The following is a 19,097-nucleotide window of genomic DNA, read 5'->3' on the forward strand; positions in this document are numbered from 1 at the left end:
GAGAGAAAAACTGGGATTTTTTGGATTTTTTAAAACTATATATACTTTTGTTTTTAATGAGAATCTGTCACTTCAATGTAAAATTAAATTGTCAGGCGGGAAGACAAGGCAAGTATATATAAAGGAAGAAGAGATGCAAGGAGGATCCAATTTAATATGTGTGTCTGGTGTTTGATGGATGGGAAAGTAAGAAAGCTAGTTTAACTGGCCCAGAGTTTTGGTCGGAATTAGTAAGAGATTATAATAAAGTGGCAGTTTGGAGCCAAATCTCATAACGCCAGTAAGAATTTGGACATAATCACTTGAGAAGGGACCATTTTAGACTCCTGAGCAAGTGTGCACTGTGATTTTATTAAATAGCTTTTCTTAGTTTATGAGCACTACATAAAGAGAAGAGGAGGAGAAATGAAGTCAGGGAGACAAATCTAGTTAATCTGGACATGTGGTAGGTATGGCCCGGACAAAGGCAAAAATAGTGATTTGGAATGGACAGAATAAATCTGGGGAATATTTCAAAGGAAGTTTCTTGGAGACTGTCATGTTTTTGTCATTTCATTTGTGAATGAAGTTTGTGATTTCTGAATACAGACCATGAAGTAGAAAGAACATGAAGTCAGAAGACTAGATCCTGCTTCCTTGTTTTGTAAACAGAACTTTTATTTAACCTTTATAAGCTTAAGTTTTCTCATAAAAAAAAAAAAAATGAGGATGGGAACTTTTCTTCACAGACCAAAGAATTCAGTGTGAGGTTGGAATCCGCTGCCTGCATTTACAAAAAATCCTACTACCTGATTTGAAAAATCAACCACCAGGTGGCACTCTGTGACTGGGTCATGAGGTCTAATTCTCTTGGGTGCCAGAGATTTCAAATGGGCCTTCCTCTGCCTTTTCAAATATGAAATGTTTGCCCCCCTTTTTTTCTCCAGTTCCTTTAGTGTAAATGGGAGTACTTTTCTGATATTAGCCACTAAGTGGAAGATGCAGAGTAAGTTATTCCAGAAGTTAATAACATTTTAGAGATAGATGAAGCCTTAGGTATCTTAGTTGAGCCCAGGAGTCAGCAAACTACGGACCCTGCACCAAATCAGACGTTATTTTTATGACCCACGAGCTAAGAATATTTTTTATATTTTCAAATGGTTACCTTTTAATAGGTCATATAAGTAACTACTTAATATTCTCCATTTTGTCTCTTAGCTGGTAAATATTTACTGTCTGGCTCAGAAGCAGACTATACTCAGTGCGTAGACTGAGTATAGTGACTTGCCCACAGTCCCCTAGCAAGGTGTAGTAGCTTGCTAGAACTAGAATTGGAACTCTTTTTTAAAAAAATATTTTATTTATTTATTCATGAGAGACAGAGAGAGAGAGAGAGAGAGGCAGAGACACAGGCAGAGGGAGAAGCAGGCTCCATGCAGGGAGCCCGACGCGGGACTCGATCCCGGGTCTCCAGGATCAGGCCCTGGGCCAAAGGTGGCACTAAACTGCTGAACCACCGGGCTGCCCTAGAATTGGAACTCTTAATGCCTAGCCTAGCACTATCTTAATATAAAATGTACCTTTTTCTTTCTCCTTTGACTCTTAGCTGACACATTCTAACCGAAGTTCCATTGTAACCTCACACATTTACGTGACTTGTACTTTATAACTCACCCTGGATCTTGTCCTGAAGTCAAAAGTTTTTTTTCTAGACAGGCACTTGGTTCTGGGACCTTGGACCAATCTAGAGATAAAGCTTTTGCAGGTCCTGGGTATTTGTTTCATCTTAAGGAATCATACCTATTACTGATTTTCTTTTTTTTTTTTTTACTTGTGCTTCTATAGAAATTTGTTCTATGTTTTTAGTTCCCTTCACTCATTTCTCCTGTTTTTTTTTTCCTTTCACATAGGAATGAAAAAAGATATACATGATATTACTACACAGAGTTTATATAGAGAAGGCAAATTTCCATTCATGCATTCTGCACACATATCTGTGATGCTGCTTCCACGTATGAGCATTCTGCTAAGTTCTTCTGTAATATGGGAACATGAATGAGACACTCACTTCAATTTAAAGTAAAATAGTGCCCCCCAACTATCTTTCTCAAGATAATTTCAATTTTTTGTATACAGTCAGACTTTTTGTTTAAACTGTTATGTACAGAGTGAGCAAAACAGACCTAATCTGTGCTCTCACATGGAGCTTGTAGTTCGGTGAAGTGTAAAATACCACTTTTCCTTTTAGACAGCAATCATTTATGGTCAGAGCAACTGTCAGAAACTTCAGAGTGTAAGAAATCAGCTGAAACCCTGCTTTTAAGTCTTGTGCTTTAGAGGGTTAGCTGAAGAGAAAATACCTGTCGAGACCTTAAGTATCTTTCAGCAATAACTTTTGTTGCCATAGTACCGTTGTCCAATGGACCTGATTATATATAGACAAGCACTGTCTGTGAATATGATGTGAGTCCTGTTTATTTTAAATTAAAATAAGGTAGTTTTTAAAACTATAGAAAACCACTGAAAAACACTTAAATCTCTGATATGTAAATGTTCACATATAATCAGCCAAATTGGCGTATGGCCATGTAAAATGAAACAGATTTAATCAGTGATTTCAGGGAAAATTGCCAGTATCTTAGAGTAAGTATTTTATTTCAACAGATTATGTAATTTCAAGTAATTTTGTCCACAGTACTTTGGGGCCTTTTTATTACTCTGTCAGGATAAGATCTCTCCTTACATGATGGGCAATCCTTAAAGACCAACTTTTTGTCTAAAACAAATGAATTCTTCCACAATATTTGTCGAAAACTCTTGTGTAATATAAACTAGTTTTTATTATAGTGCGTAGACTGAGTATAATTATGGACCCAAGTGTGAACACACAGAGCCCCAGGGTAGAGCCTGGAAACTATCGCTTTTAAAGAAGCCAGAATACTGCCTCTGTGTTTTTAGTTCATGACACTAGACTGCTAGATTCATTTGTCCTGTTTGTCATAAAATTTGTCAAACATTTCAAGTCAGTTTAGAAATCACTCTAAAAGAGTATTTGTTTTAACAAATAAATCATAAAAATTAATATCAGGATTCGCTTATTTTATAGATTGGGTTACTTCAGGATTCATTTAAATTTTTAATGTTCCCAACTTTAAAGGTGATCATCTCTAGCTTTCTTTTTATTGAGTCTTTTATTCAAAATACACAGAATTCTTTGATATTTTCTTGCAAATTTGGTCCTACCTGTAATCACCTTGTGTTTGTCTCCCTGAAAATCACTCCTTAAAACTCAGTGATTCCTAAAGCCTACAAAATTGATGGCCAGCTGCCCTGTTTGAAATGGCAGTGAGAAGACCCTTGTCTGTGCCTTCTCTGAAAGGAAGTTATGGTTATGACCAGAGAGTCAGTGATGTTTAAGCAAAAAACGTCAGCAAATTATCAGCCATGTGGGACATTGCTCTTTACCACTCACCATATTCTACTGTTCAACCCCCACAGGTTTGCTTTTTGAAGAGTTTACTTGATTTAAATGAAGATTTTGATGTGGTATTTATTATATCTATAGAAATTTCCATGAAAATGAAACTGCACATTCTGGAGGGATTCCTAATTCACGCTGTTTCTTTCCACACCCCTCTTTGTCCAAAGGGAACGTGTTGAGAACACTAGTCGGCCAGGAGAAATGCAGGTAACCATTCAAAACCTAATGCCAGCGACTGTGTACGTCTTTAGAGTTGTGGCTCAGAATAAACATGGCTCCGGAGAGAGTTCAGCCCCACTCCGCGTCGAAACACAGCCTGAGGGTAAGTCTTCCACCTGCCTGTCGGCCCTGCCTGTAGGTAGACTGTAGGAAGGTCTACCTTCTATGTAGCCATGTACACCACAGCGTACAGAAGGTACCAGGTCCCTGCCATCGAGGACCTTATGAATTAGCGAGGGGAGATAGAATTAGTTCACATCAAACAGTAGCAAATAGTGGAAGGCAATATGACTCTGCTGATACACACTCAAATTTTCCTGATTCTTTAAGCCCTAGCTCAGATGCCTTCTATCCGCTTTCCTCTGATCCTATCTATCTAATATTGTACCTCGGTAATTCTAAGGAAAGTAGGCAGCACAATCATTTCAAGGAGTTTGATTAGAAGAAAGAGATTAAATTAGAATGTAGATGAAAGGGGAACGTGATTCTCTTGAGGTTTTTTAAGGATAGAAAGTGGCTATAACATGTTTTGGCAAAAGACAAGTTAATGGAAAGATTTGTACTTCATCTGGAGGTATTCAGCCTGTGGCAGGAGGGGAGGTATAAATATTGGAGTCAACCCTCAGAAAATATTTTACATACTTAGCTGAACAAACTAACTTAAAATTTTTTCCATTCATTATGCCACTATGCAGGTGAAGTGAAAGAATTTCTAAGTGCCTTTTTGGGATCATATTTGCTTGTGTTTATCCAATGAATATTTTGAAAGTGATTTCAAGAGAATTGGAGGATTGTTTTATTTTCCTTCCCCTTTAATAACTTAGGGGAAAGTTTTCTGTAGCTCCCGAAGTGTGACAAATCCCACCTGTCAGGCTGCACAAAATAATGCTCTTAACATTAAGTGAATAACATGATTCATGACTAAATTAAGCAAACAACTGTCAGAATAAGCACATTCAGGTTTCTCTACTCTAGTAGCGAAACTGTCGAGCTGTTGTTTAAGAAAGCTGGTTCGTTTTACGATTTGCTCGTTTTTTTCCTGTTCCTAAACCTAGTGGATTCTGTTACAGAAACACTGGCACCAGAGAAATTGTTTTCAAATATAGACTGTCTACCAAAGTGTAGGTATAGGCAACCTCCGGAATTTCTGTATAAATTGGGACTGGAACTTGTTAGACAAAAAGAATGTAGCAAAAAGGTATGGGAGCTGTTGTAGGAGTGAGAGCTGGACAGTCAGCCCATAACCAGCCATCAAGTCTTCCAGTCACATACGTCCCACAGAGGGTGTCATAATAATCTCCTACCTGGTCTTCTTGAGTCCACGTGTTAGAATCAGAAAGTGTGCAACTCCTGGCCCCACCACTCACTAATTTCCCATCATAGGGGAACGGTTGGTTCTTAGCCTCTCAGCCTCATCTGTAAATAGGGATGATAAAAGCATCCCTCTCATGTGAGTTAGTGCAAAGATTAAATAAGATGGAATTTAAATACACATAAAGCACTTTAAGCTGGACTGATTATAAGCATTCAATAAATCATAGCTGATTTAAAAGTATTGTTTTTCTTCTATGCATATGTTCACATGTCCTTTCTGAACAGAGATCTGATCATGTCATGTCACATTCCTGCTCATAATTTTTCAGTAATTACCTAATACCTACAAGAGAAAATGCAGACTGCACAGCAGCACGTTAGAAGCTCTTCAACCTGAACCATGTTACACTGTCTTCTCATACATCCTCCCCATTAACTGGAATGATTTTTCCCTTGGTATCTGAGGAAGCTGCTTCTTCTTGCTTCCCAGTCCTTCCCTTGCCTGCACACCCCCCTTCCAAATTACAGTCGTGTATTCTTTTTTCTGTTTTCATTACAATCATTATGAGACCTGATGGCACTTGTGACATTTGCAACTCTTTGTATGTCTGACTTCCCTCTAGACTGGGAATTCTTTGTGGGCAGGGACTCTGTCCATCACGGTATCCCCAGTGCCTAGCAAAAGATGGCTCTCTCTTTTTTACTGTTTTCTACTTTAATTCCACTATAACTAACATACAATGTTATATTAGTTTCAGGTGCACAAGAGAGCAATTCAACAATTTTATACTTTCTTTACTCATGCTCATCATATGTGTACTCTTTAATCCCCAGAGGGCTCTCTTCCTGTGATGGCAGCTTTTACGTGCTGCGGTCCTGCAGAAAAACTCAGATTTTATAAACCACAAGAAAAATTCTGCAATGTTTATTTTTTCCTTTGAATATATTTGAGATACCTCACAGAGACTTTTTAGTTATAATTTGAGTCATATAAAGGGAAATGTATTTAATTCTATATTATCCTAGAAACACTTCAATCAAATCAATTGTTTTACTTAGTTTTTATTGTTTTTAAAGACATGGCCAATATGACGTTATTGCTGAGAATGGTTATTGAGGAGTGCCGTAAATTTCATTCATATCTTGCTGTCCCAAAATTTTCTTTCTAGTTCAGCTCCCTGGCCCAGCACCAAACATCCGAGCATATGCAGCTTCACCTACTTCCATCACTGTCACCTGGGAGACCCCATTGTCTGGCAATGGGGAAATTCAGAATTACAAATTGTACTATATGGAAAAAGGGACTGATAAAGAACAGGTATAAGATGAAGCCTTTTTTTAAAAAAATATTTATTTATTTTAGAGAGAGACAAAGAGAGAGCATGAGTGGGAGGGGCAGAGGAAGAGGGAGAGAGAAAATCTTAAGTAGGCTCCATCCCAGAACCCTGACATCATGACCTGGGCTGAAACCAAGGGTCAGATGCTTAACCAACTGTGCCACCTAGGCACTCCAAAGCCATTTTTCAATCCATTGATTGGAATAGTAGAGTTGAAATATATTTCCAAAACTCAATACTTGCTTGTCTAGATATCTCAGAATAAAAAAGATATATAGAAGAAATGAAGAGTCAACAGACTCTATTTCTTTGTACCAAGTTTTATTCTGCAGTTTTTATCAGGAAGTGTCACTAAACATCAAGTAGTATTTCTCAGTAAATTACCAGTGTTTGTGGTTAATCTGCTTTGATTGTTAAGTAGCGTTTTGTAAAAGGGATGGAAGTCTGCATTGTATGAAATGCAGAACTTGTAGAGTTAATTCTTTATTTTGAAGCATTTCTTTTGGCTTGAGTTGTATATGTGTAAATTGTTTTATTTTATCAAGGATGTTGATGTTTCAAGTCACTCCCATACCATTAATGGGTTGAAAAAATACACAGAGTATAGTTTCCGAGTGGTGGCTTACAACAAACACGGCCCTGGAGTCTCCACACAAGATGTTGCTGTTCGAACGTTGTCAGATGGTGAGTCTTTCTTCCTTTGAAACACATATACCATACTTGGGGGTCCTGGTAAGGTCATGGGCTTTGATATCAAGAAGATTCAGTTCAAATCCCAGTTCTACCCCTTTTCTGGACCTTAGTAAATTAACAGTTTGAGCTTGCTTCTTTATGCACAAAATGCAGATAATACCAACTTCACTGGGTTTAAAAGATTTGCTGAGAGAGCATAGAACATGGAGTGCCTGGTACTGAATAGTTGCTTATGTTTTTTGTTTTTTGTTTTTTTAGTAGGGGCTTTTGTATAAGTAAATGTTGTTGCTTGTTCATGACACAAACCATTCCAGGGCTGATGGAAGGCTGGCTTTACTTCCACTTAGCAATCATATTTGTATGCCAAATAGCTCTTTTTAATTCCTCAGTATTTTGTGAGTTTCATTTCTTACCTGTGACTGAATTTTTAAGCTAAGTTATATTCATGGAACCATGACCTAGAGCAGTATTTTTCAAACCATAGTTTGCCAAGGGGATTGAATAGGTTGAGATCAGCATTTTTTTTATTTTTATTTTTGTTTTTTTACTACTTTTTATTTAAATTTAATTAATTAACATACAGTGTATTATTAGTTCAGAGGTAGAGTTCAGTGATTCATCAGTCTTCTGTAACACCCAGTGCTCATTACATCTCATGCCCTCCATCACCCAGTTAGTTACTCCATCCTCCCACCCATCTCCCCTCCAGCAACCCTCAGTTTGTTTCCTATAATTAAGAGTCTCTTATGGTTTGTCTCCCTCTCTGATTTCAGCTTGTTTTATTTTTCCTCCCTTCCTCTATGCTCCTGTGTTTTGTTTCTTAAATTCCACATATGAGTGAAATCATATGCTGATAGTCTTTCTCTGACATATTTTGCTTAGCATAATACCTTATAGTTCCATCCACATCATTGCAAATGGCAAGATTTCTTTTTTTTTTTTTTGATGGCTAAGTACTCTTCCATTTTATATATATATATATATATATATATATATATATATATACACACACACACATATTTATATATGTATATAAATATATACACACACCACATCTTCTTTATCCATTTGTCTGATGGTGGACATCTGGGCTTTTTCCATAGTTTGGCTATTGTGGACATTGCTGCTATAAACATTGGGGTGCAGATGCCCCTTCAGGTCACTACATTTGTATCTTTAGGACCAGCATTTTTTAAAAAATATTTTTACAATAGAACAGAAAATAATGGTGTTTACTGCAGTTAATAAGTATATGTATTTTCTGAAAGTTGTAATATTTTTTAAGAATTCAGATCTGTTTATTTATAGAATTTTCCTCAATTTGGATATGTCTAAAGGGAAAATCTATTAAAAAATAAATAAACTGGCCTGACTTCTCAAAAAATATTAGTCTCATGAAAGAAAACTGGTGGTGCGGGGAGGGGAGCAATTAAAAAAGTAAAAGGACTATTCAGAGAAAATATGGGAGAGTGTACCATTCTAGAATCTAGGTTAAAAAAGAGTAAAGACATAAAAAAAGAAATAAAACGTGTATTATCTTTGGCTTATGGATCTGGGAGTAAAATCAGCTGTAAAGGAAGTATTGGGACAATTACATAGTGCTAGGTAGATATACTGTTAGGCAGTTTTAAATATTAAATATTAGATATGTTACATAATTTTTAAAAGTTTTTTTGACATTTAAGAAAATCTTAATTCCAGTATAGTTACCATATCTTTAGCTTGCTTAGGGTTGTATGGACATTTTAACAATATTTGTTCTTCCAGTCTATGAGCATAGAATGTCTTCTCCATTTGTTTGTGTCATCTTCAGTTTGTCTCATCAGTGTTTTATAGTTTTCAGAATATAGGTCTTATATTTCCTGGGATAAGTTTATTCCTAGATATTTTATTGTTTTGCTATAATTGTAAATGGGATTGTTCTCTTAATTTATCTTTCTGCTACTTCATTACTAGTGTATAGAAATGCAACTGATTTCTAGATAATATTTTGTGTTAAGATTAAATTTTATGAATGTGATTGTTTTATACTTTTGTTGGAATGTGCCTTTTTCTTAGGTCATATGTACTATATAGTATTTAGGAGTGAAGTATGGTGATAACAAACTATAGTTTGGTCAGCCAACTGCATAAGCCATGTATTTGGTCAAGACTTTTCAGAAAAGTTGAGGGAAAAATGATTAATGTAGAATTTTAAATCTACACATGAACCAGTTTTAATTGTACTCAATGGGTTTGCATACTGACTACAGTGGCTGTCATGGGATGACGTGACACATGACTGTGTCTTAGCATGGTGGTTAAGGGCAGCTCTGTAGGGTAAGACAAATCTTGGTTCCTACATTAGCTGAAACAAAAGCTCAGTCAGGTTCACTGCCCTGAACCTCTTCAATAGTTTCCTCACCTATAAGATGAGAATAATTACAGAAAGTCTTTCATGATGTGGGGTGTGTGTGTGTGTGTGTGTGTGTGTGTGTGTGTGTACATGTTATTCCTATGTGGAATATAGGAAACAGGACAGAGGATCATAGGAGAAGGGGGAAAAACTGAATAGGAAGTCAGAGAAGGAGAAAAACCATGAGGTACTCCTAACCATAGGAAACAAACTGCGGGTTGCTGGCAGGGAGGTGGGTAGAGGAGGGGGGTAACTGAGTGATGAGCATCAAGGAGGGCACGTGATGTGATGACCATGTGGTGTAATATGCAACTGATGAATTACTGAACTCTACATCTGAAACTAATAATGTACTATATGTTGGCTAATTGAATTTAAATTAAAAAATATAAGTGAACTAAAAAAAAATTTTTAAAGGAGTGAAACACCCATGGAATTGTTGTAAGGATTGGATACCTGCCATATAGGAGCATGCAGCAAATCTTAGCTATGATGATGAAGAAGATGGAGAAACCAGCAACAGCCTATGTTGGCTGCCTCTGCACCTAAGTCAGAGGTTCTTAACAAGGAGGTGATTGGAACCATTCATAGGTTTTTATCAAAACACGATTGTTTTAAGTCCTACTCCAGATCCTCTGTGCCTGAATCTCAGGATTCAGGCCTAATGAACTTTGTTAGCACAAGATGCAACATTGAACAAGATATAGTCTCTGTCCTCCAGAAGCATATAGCACAGTGGGCACTTAGTCATATATCTGAGCACCAAATGTGAGAGAAAGGGAGAGAGAAGTTTCCATGGGTGGATTAGGAGAAAAGAGTTAAAGCCAACATTTTGTGAGTAGAGAGGAAATTAATCAGATTTACTTAAATTCTTTTTGCTTACTATAGTTACTACAAAGAGGTGTGTAGATCATAAAATTTGAGATAGCCCTGTCTTGTGTTCTCATATGTGAGAAACTAAATTTATGCAGCTATTTAACCAATAATCCCAACTTCTCATATCGAAATGAGTGTTCCCTGCTATAAAAGTTGCCTTGGGAAGTCAGATGGTCCCTTTACTGAACCTGTCATTGTAAATACCTCTTTATTCTACTTGGAAATTGCCTTCAAAATCAGTTTAGGAACCCCACAAGAATTCAGAGCTCACTGATTTATGTACCTCGTATTTTGTACTCATAACAGTGTTATCCAGTACACTTACTTGCCGTATACATTAGGTTTGTTTCTGGAAAATTTGTGGCTCCTCCCCAAGATAAAGATATGCCATCAAAAGAATACATCGAAGGTTCAGAATGTATCTGGGGTCTAGAGAAGTTTAGAGTCACTGTCCTATCCTTGAATGAAGTATCTGACTTCCCAAAGGTGCAATCTGACTTGGGTGTGGGTACCTTTATAAGAATGTGTCTCATTTTTTTTAAGTGAACCAAATATGGCCACACCTTATCCACATACTGCTATCAACATGAGAGCACTGGCTGCTAGGTTTAGACCTTTGGGTTGCATAATTAGTGTCCGAGATGCGCACTTGTGTGAAGTCTGGCTAGGAATATCACATGATGGGACGATATGTGGGTGATTTTTAAAAAATTCTTTTTTTTTCCTTTTTTGCCTGTCCAGTACCTGGTGCTGCTCCTCAGAATCTGTCCCTAGAAGTAAGAAATTCAAAGGTAAGCTTTATATTGCTATTCATTTTTACTGGCATACTAGTAAGCCTCAGAAGGGTGTATAGAAAGGGAGATTCTATATCAAAAGAATGATAATCAAGCAGAGAAATAAGGTGTCATAGATATTATACCTGCCAGTAAAGCTGGAGTTAGAAACCGACTCCGGGGTTTTCTGTGTAGCTTTACTGCGTTTCTGTGATCCCAGAATTACTCTAGTTTCTGCAGATACATTGTGGTTTTGCAAATCATGACATTGTAGATCTTAGCAGTTCAGAACATTGGGGATAAGGTAGAAAGAAGTAAGTTGTTTATGATACCATAGCCCCTTAGTGCTGTGAGATGAGCCCACTGTGAAGCAAAGGTAGATCCATCAGCTGTTGCATAGGCTCAAACTCCCTCCTAGCCAAGTTCACTGTACACTGTACACTGTACGCTGAAGGCAGGTGTGCCTCTCAAAGGCCCAGAGCCCCTTCTGGGCTACATTGACAACTGAGACACTCAGTCCTTTCAAATAGTACCATGGGACTCCTTTTCCTTTAATTAAAAACCAGCTGTTAATTAACGATTCCCTTCTTGAAGAGTTTTAGGCAGAAGTTGTCTAATTTCAGCCATTCCACAATGGAGATAGAGGAGATCCTTACACCTGACCATAGTGTACTTTCCTAATCCGTGCTGCCTCTGACCTATATTTTTCCTCATGAAAGCTTTTCTGAAACTTTTACCTAATGTCTAAATACCCAGGAAAATAAGGGCCCAGTGCATGTCGCCTACAAATACAATCTTCCCATTTGATCATTGAGGATTTTAAAATTAAAAAGTAATTTTGAGTGATCCTGCTGCCTTTATGTCAGGGACTTCCGGATAACAATTTATAAAAACAGGACCAAGCTTTTGGTATATTCAGTCTTTTCCCTATAATCTTGTCTTCCCCAGAGTATTGTGATTCACTGGCAGCCACCTCCTCCAGCCACACAAAATGGTCAGATTATTGGCTACAAGATTCGCTACCGAAAGGCCTCCCGAAAGAGTGATGTCACTGAGACCTTGGTACCTGGGACACAGCTGTCTCAACTGATTGAAGGTAAGCTGTGGGTGTGAAAGGTAGGAGGTGGGATCTTTCTCAGACATTGAGTTACACTAGTCTAATGACTACTCTGAACTGTTGACTTAAAGTAAAAACAGTTCAAAAGAACTTCTAGTGGTTCAGTTATTCTGACTTGATAAAAGTTAATGGAACACAATCTTACAGATTCTCTCATCTCTGAGTGTTGAGATTGGGTTTGAGTTTTATTTCTTTACTGTGTTTTCCTGTATTCTCCACATTTTCCTTTTTGAATATATATATATACAGATCTTCCTCAACATAGATGGGGTTATGTCCCAATAAACCCATCAAAATTTGGAAATCTCCTAGCTCAAAAATACACTCAACACATATCAGAGCTTAGCCTAGCCTACCTTAAACATGCCCAGAACATTTTTATCAGCCTACAGTTGGGCAAAACCATCTAACACAAAGCCTATTTTATAACAGCTTATTGGACATCTCATGTATTTTATTGAATACTGTACTGAGAGTGAAAACCAGAATGTTCTAAGTGTATAAGGAGTTTACCTTCATGATCCCAAGGCTAACTGGGAACTGCCTCTGCCCAGCATCACAAAAGAGGATTGTACCTCCTATCACTAGCCTGGGAAAAGATCACAATTCATAATTTGGAGTATAGTTTCTACTGCATGCATATTGCTTTTGCATCATTGTAAAGTCAAAAAATAATAAGTTGAACTACCCTTAGTCTGTATTGGTTTTTTTGAAATCTCAAAACAAGATAGCACAAAGCTATATAGGCCAAAAATCTGCTCTGTCTAGCTGGTAGGGGAGGTCTACAAAATGATTTTTATAACACTGATACCACTCATGTGTATGTGGCCTGAGACATTTGTGAATAACTATAGCAATCGAGTAATCTTTCTTGCTACTACTTGCTACATGATAAAGTTTTAGGGAATTCTGGCAAGGATAGCTCCTTTTCTGTATTTTTCCCTTTATATGCTGCAGAGCAAGTGGCATACGCACTAAAAATGGGACTTACCGGATCTCTAATATGGGTTTCCTCTAGAGATGACCAAATAGCCCCATCTTCCTTCCCCCAGTAGGAGGATTAGACTTAGCTCTGCGATGGTCAATTGACTTTGCAGGAGAAGCTTGGGAAGAAGATGAAATGCTTTTTGATTTTTGGATATTGGTACTGTGCTTACAAAAAATAGAGATAGATGCCCCTACGAAACCATTTTGGGGATTCCTAGCAGCGCTGGTAGAAGAAAACTGCAAGCATTGGAGATACTGACATTATCTAAGCTCTGAGAATTAATTCCAGCACCTTTGGGGAGCTCTCAGCTTCCCTTACCTTGCCCCCTCCTGGGTAGAGAAGCTTGACATCAACCACTCTCCTATGCCTCCAGGGGCCACGTTCTTGATAGAACCAAGATCTGAGGTCAAAAAGTGTAATTGCAATGAGTTTCTAGGAATTAGGGGAGTCACTGGACAGTGAAAGCTTATACTCCAGTAATCCAGCAAGCTTTTCTCCATACTCCTCACCTCCCAGATGGGATTGACTTCTTTCAATATAGGTGAATGTTTGCCTCCAAGGGTAGCTTTCAATCACTTAGTTTCTTCACACGAACCCCATAGCTCTAAGCTGCAGGGAGTAAATGGTTGCGGTGGTGTTGCCGAGACATCTCACTAAAGGAATGTTACTGTAGAATTGGTCTCAGGTGTTCTTGAAAACCAGTTTCTGATTTGAACCCAAATACAGATAACATTTCTCATCTGTAAGGCTTTTATTTTGAATATTTAGTAGTAGATATTGACCATATACCAGGTACTGTTCTTGTTGCTATAATAGAAAAAATATATAGTCCTGGACCATGAAAAGATTATTCATTTTCTCAATGAAACGTTTGATGTATAAGCAGAACGATCACCTTCATGGTAAAAACGACTTTTTCTTTATGGAGAAAATCATTGGCATATTTTTTTAAATTTTATCATTGGCATATTTAAAAGCATATTTAGATTCATTTGTTTACCAGACTTTATTAAGCTCTTATTAGTGTGGGCTGGCACTAGGTATACAATGCTGAGCAAAAAAAAGGACATCTTTGCTCTCTTGAAGCATTAACTTGAAGATTATTAAGTATCAGAGAGCAATATGGATGACCAGGGTCCTGTCCTGAACCACAAATTCTCTGACTCCGTGTTAGCCGGAAGTGATTGTTGTTTCTTCACTTTGGGCCACTTACAGCACTTAACACATTCTTCCCTATCTTTATAGTATGAATAGTGGGCCTTACTTTGAGTCTATGTACTCTGTAGGTTACCTGGGGGGAGAGGACCTCTCAGCCTCTTTACTCGTGCGTCCACCTCCACCTGTGCACACACTCTCTCTCTTCTCTCACTTGCTTTCTAAACATCCTAACTCTCCTCCGAGGGCAGGGAATGATAATCTGATTGGTTGAATTCTTTTGGGACCTCAGTTGAGCCACATTTGCCAGTAGTCCATCGTATTTGTCTATTAAGAGTTATGAACATGTGCACAGCCCTCTCTGGCACGTTCTGGTTCGGTGTATGCAGGGAGGTGACAGGTAAACTGACTCGGGCCCAGCCATTTTGCTTCTCCTTCTGCCTTGCTGGTGACTTTCTTGTGGGCAGATAGCTTCAGGAGGGGTCTGCTGAGAGCAGGACCTCCCATCTCTCCTCTCACCATATGACAGGATTCATTAACAGAGCCATCCTGCATCCTTGCCAAGTTCTCTCTCTCGGTGGTTCTCTCTTTAGAATTTCTGTACTATGCTGCTGGCCAGAGATCCCAATATTTTCATATGGGGAGGTAGGATCATTTCTCATAACCTTATAAGATCTAATGTGTAATATCTAGTATTTAAGTGCTCTAAAGAGATATTCATGTGAACTGTACACTAAAAAAATTGTTAAAGGCAGCCCAGGTGGCCCAGCGGTTTAGCGCCGCCTTCAGCCCGGGTCCTGATCCTGGAGACCCAGGATCAAGTCCCATGTCGGGTTCCCTGCATGGAGCCTGCTTTTCCCTCTGCCGCTCTCGCTTTCTCTCTGTGTGTTTCTCATGAACAAATAAAAATAAAATCTTTAAAAAAATAAAATAAAATAAAAAATAAAATGTTAAGATGGTAAATTTTATGTTATGTGTTTTAACATAAAAGAAAAAAAGGGATGCATGACTATATGGATAGCTGACCATATTATTGGCTGTTGCCCTACTTTGTAGGGTAGACTTTTGCATGTGGATTTTTGTTGCCTTCAATATATTGGTAAATTTATTACTGATAGTCATTATGAAAAATCGCATAATAGGCTTAATCGCCTTTAGTTATTATATATACTATGCAGGTAGGCTGTTGTGAAATAGATTTCTAGGCCATATTTGGTGTTTAAAATTGTTCTACTCTTGTTATGGAGTGGCTCTGAGAACAGAGTGAGGTAACCCAGCAGGAATTACATCTCTTCTTTTTTTTTTTCTTTGTTCACATCATAGTCACAGTGATGTAAAATAACTAATATCAAGATAAAGATGGTATCATGATATGATGGCAGGCCCAGCTTAGAAACTGACTGAAATAACTGATATCTTTATCTTTACCAGAAGGAATTAATTCTTTTCTGGTCTTGGCTGTCTTCTGAGACCAACTGACTTTGTTTCTTTGCTATGACTCTTTCATTATCCTCGACCTCTTTTTAACCCTAGCTTCCTTAGTAACAAAATGAAGGGATTACATTAAGTGATCCCTGAGGGGCCTTCAAGCTCTTTAAAAAAAAAAAAAAAAGGATCTGTAATCTCCTGGGAACTCTGCTCATTGGTTTTGCTCTTGACTGTGTGGGCATCAGCCTTTCCTGGAGATACAGGCGCTCCTCTGTGCTGTGGTGAGGTATTGCTCGTGCTGTATTAGCTCTAACTGCAACTTTATCAAGCTATGTACTGACTTGGTGGACAAGATACTTAATGAGAAGTTGTTAATGTTTTGTTTTGCAAATCTCTTATTTCAGCTTGTCTTTTTTCTTTTTTTTTTCTTTTCTCCCCCCCTTTTTGTCATTTGGGTCTCAGGTCTCGATCGGGGGACTGAGTATAATTTCCGAGTGGCTGCTCTGACAGTCAATGGTACAGGCCCGGCTACGGACTGGCTGGCTGCGGAAACTTTTGAAAGTGACTTAGATGGTAAGAACGACAATCCACAGGATTGGCAGAAGCTAGGTACTAACTAACTATAGTCAAATTAGTTAAACTAGAAAGCCACAGATTTGGGGGGGTGTATGTGACTTAAATCTGTGAACTTTAATGTATCACACTGCTGTCATTAGTACTTCCCCTCCCCCAGTGGCTTTAAAGACCTGTCCCGTTAAGCAGAACCAGAACAAAAAAAAACGTACAAGTGCTTTGAGTCTAATTTTTTATCAAGACCATTGAATACATGGGTGATCTGAAATTTAACACTGAGCCACATCAATCCACCTTCTTCAGCTAGTTTCCCCTTTTCCCTTAGTTCTGGACACCTTGCCTTTTTTCTACCTCTTCATTCAGTGAGTACCTGTGTATATATAGGTGTGCATACGATGAGACACAGATGCTGCACTCGGGAGACAAAACACCTTGGTCCTTATTCTCATTCGTAGTTTACTAACTTTTAAAATTTAGACAGCAGGCTATGCCTCAAAGTAACAGATTTGAAAGATACATTATAATAACTACCTTTTTTAAGCCTCTTAGTTTCCCACCATTTAAATCAATATGTGGTTCTAAGGTTCCTATTTTCTGACTTACATTACTGAGGGGAGTAAGTAATTGATACCGTTGCTGTAATGTGATGCTTGATCATCTGTTGACAACAGGCTTCTAATTAGTTGGGGTTAGGCCTTTTTCATTCCACCTAGTTGAGTCTGGTACTCCGATGTGGGACCAAGAGGAATGAATAACTATTGAAAGGCAGCCTATTTGTTTTTCTCCAGTGGGCAAAGGTTCTTAGATCTCTTTGTCTTCCTTTCCAAATTAATATTGTATTGTCTTGCCTTTCAGACTATTTGGGTTTGCTTTTTTTCTTAGAATGTAGTAAAACCAGTAATCATACTTTACCCTACATACAGATTCTCTGTGAATCCTTGGGCATAATGGAAAAAAATCTTAACCCCAAATAACTTGGCAGGAGGCTAAACACCATGCCCCAAGGATGGTGAAATATTCAAATTCTTGCTTTTCTACTTTCTTTCCCAGAAACTCGTGTTCCTGAAGTGCCTAGCTCTCTTCACGTCCGGCCACTTGTCACAAGCATTGTAGTAAGCTGGACTCCTCCAGAGAATCAGAACATTGTGGTCAGGGGTTATGCCATTGGCTATGGCATTGGCAGCCCTCATGCCCAGACCATCAAAGTGGACTATAAGCAGCGCTATTACACCATCGAAAATCTGGGTATGTATGCTGAGTAGAGGAAGTAATTGCACATGGGATTTCTTTCTTTTCAACTTTTTATAGTATGATAATTTTATTTTTACAGAAAAAGTTTAAAAATAGTACAAAGAGGGACACTTGGGTGGCTCACTTAAGCATCCAACTCTTAATTTTGGCTCAGGTCATAATTTCAGGGTCATGAGATTAAGGTCCGAGTCAGGCTTTGCTCTGGGCATGGAATCTGTTTAAGATTCTCTCTCCTCCTCCCTGTGCCCCTCCCATCCCCGCTCATATGCCCAAGTTCTCTCTTTCTCTCAAAAAAGAAAATCGTACAAAGAATTCCTATTTATTCTTCACTAAGAGTCCCCAAAAGTTAGTATTTTACCACATGTGCTGTATCATTCTCTGTCTTCTTGTATGTACATATTGTTTCTCTGAATCATTTGAGAGTAAGTTACAGATGTGATTCCCTTCTGCCCTCTGATACTTTAATGTGTATTTCCTAAAAATGAGGGCATTTTCTAACATCCCTACAGCACAGTTATGAAAGTCAGCAAATTAACACTCAGACAGTATCTACAGCCTTTATATTTTACTAGTTGTTTCATTGTCTTTTATAACAAAAGAAAAACATTGTTTTCTGGTCCAGGATCTCCTGTTTCATTTAGTTGTAATGTCTCATTAGTTTTCTCTAATATGGAACAGTTCCTTGTTTTTTACTTGAATTTTATGACTGTGACATTTCTGATAAATATAGAACACTTATACTTTGTAGAATGTCTCTCAGTTGGCATGAGGTCTGCCCCACAGGTATCAATGAAAGGAAAAGTATATGCCAGCATGTGCTTTAACTTCTCATCCAAACCCTCCAGTGTACAGCAGCATCACTAAACTGTTGGTTAGTTGAAGCCAAGAGAGGATTCAGGCACAGCCAACCTCACTCCTGGGACTAACTCTGCGAAGTTGATCCTGGAGAGCATATGTATAAGCTGCTGTCTCTAAATATTTCCCCACACTCTGGAGGAATCCCATACAAAATTTTCTAAAATCTTTCCTGACTTCCTCTGCACTTAAGATCATGCACCATCACCCTTGAATTTTTTAAAATTCTGGAGTGAGGATTGTTTTCTAAGTGTTTCTAAGTATATTGTTTTTCTTTCCTTCAGACCCCAGCTCTCACTATGTGATAACCCTGAAAGCCTTTAACAACGTGGGTGAGGGCATCCCCCTGTATGAGAGCGCTGTGACCAGACCTCACACAGGTAAGCCATCCTGTCCATCTCTAGTCTTCAGCACTTTTTCCAGCAGCTTATGTGGAATCTTGACATGAGGTCTGCCCCATAGGTATAGCAGAAGGAAAAGTATATGCCAGTGTAGGCTACAGGTTTCATATAGGAAAGTAGGCTTTCAGCATGGAAATTTCCATTTATTTCTATTTTGCTTTTTAGAAAATATTAACAATACTGTTGTATAAATAATTCCATGTAGATATGTATCACATATTTATAATATGTTGGGATCTAGAAACCATAGTTGTGAGAGAAT

General features: G+C 38.1%; 1 protein-coding gene across 6 annotated transcripts in view; it reads left to right on the plus strand.

The window, feature by feature from the left end:
• The window catches only part of NEO1 (neogenin 1), a 235,362-nt gene that overhangs the window by 181,575 nt on the left and 34,690 nt on the right, over positions 1-19,097 (plus strand). For all 6 annotated transcript variants that reach the window (XM_072809538.1, XM_072809537.1, XM_072809540.1 and 3 more), the window contains exons 9-16: positions 3,628-3,782; positions 6,163-6,311; positions 6,876-7,014; positions 11,036-11,085; positions 12,016-12,163; positions 16,218-16,328; positions 17,379-17,573; positions 18,719-18,814. In XM_072809538.1, coding sequence (XP_072665639.1) covers positions 3,628-3,782; positions 6,163-6,311; positions 6,876-7,014; positions 11,036-11,085; positions 12,016-12,163; positions 16,218-16,328; positions 17,379-17,573; positions 18,719-18,814 — 1,043 coding nt within the window. The remainder of the gene's footprint in view (positions 1-3,627; positions 3,783-6,162; positions 6,312-6,875; positions 7,015-11,035; positions 11,086-12,015; positions 12,164-16,217; positions 16,329-17,378; positions 17,574-18,718; positions 18,815-19,097) is intronic.

The sequence above is a fragment of the Canis lupus genome, chromosome 32, assembly GCF_048164855.1.
Source record: "Canis lupus baileyi chromosome 32, mCanLup2.hap1, whole genome shotgun sequence".
In the NCBI taxonomy this organism is placed as follows: Eukaryota; Metazoa; Chordata; class Mammalia; order Carnivora; family Canidae; genus Canis; species Canis lupus.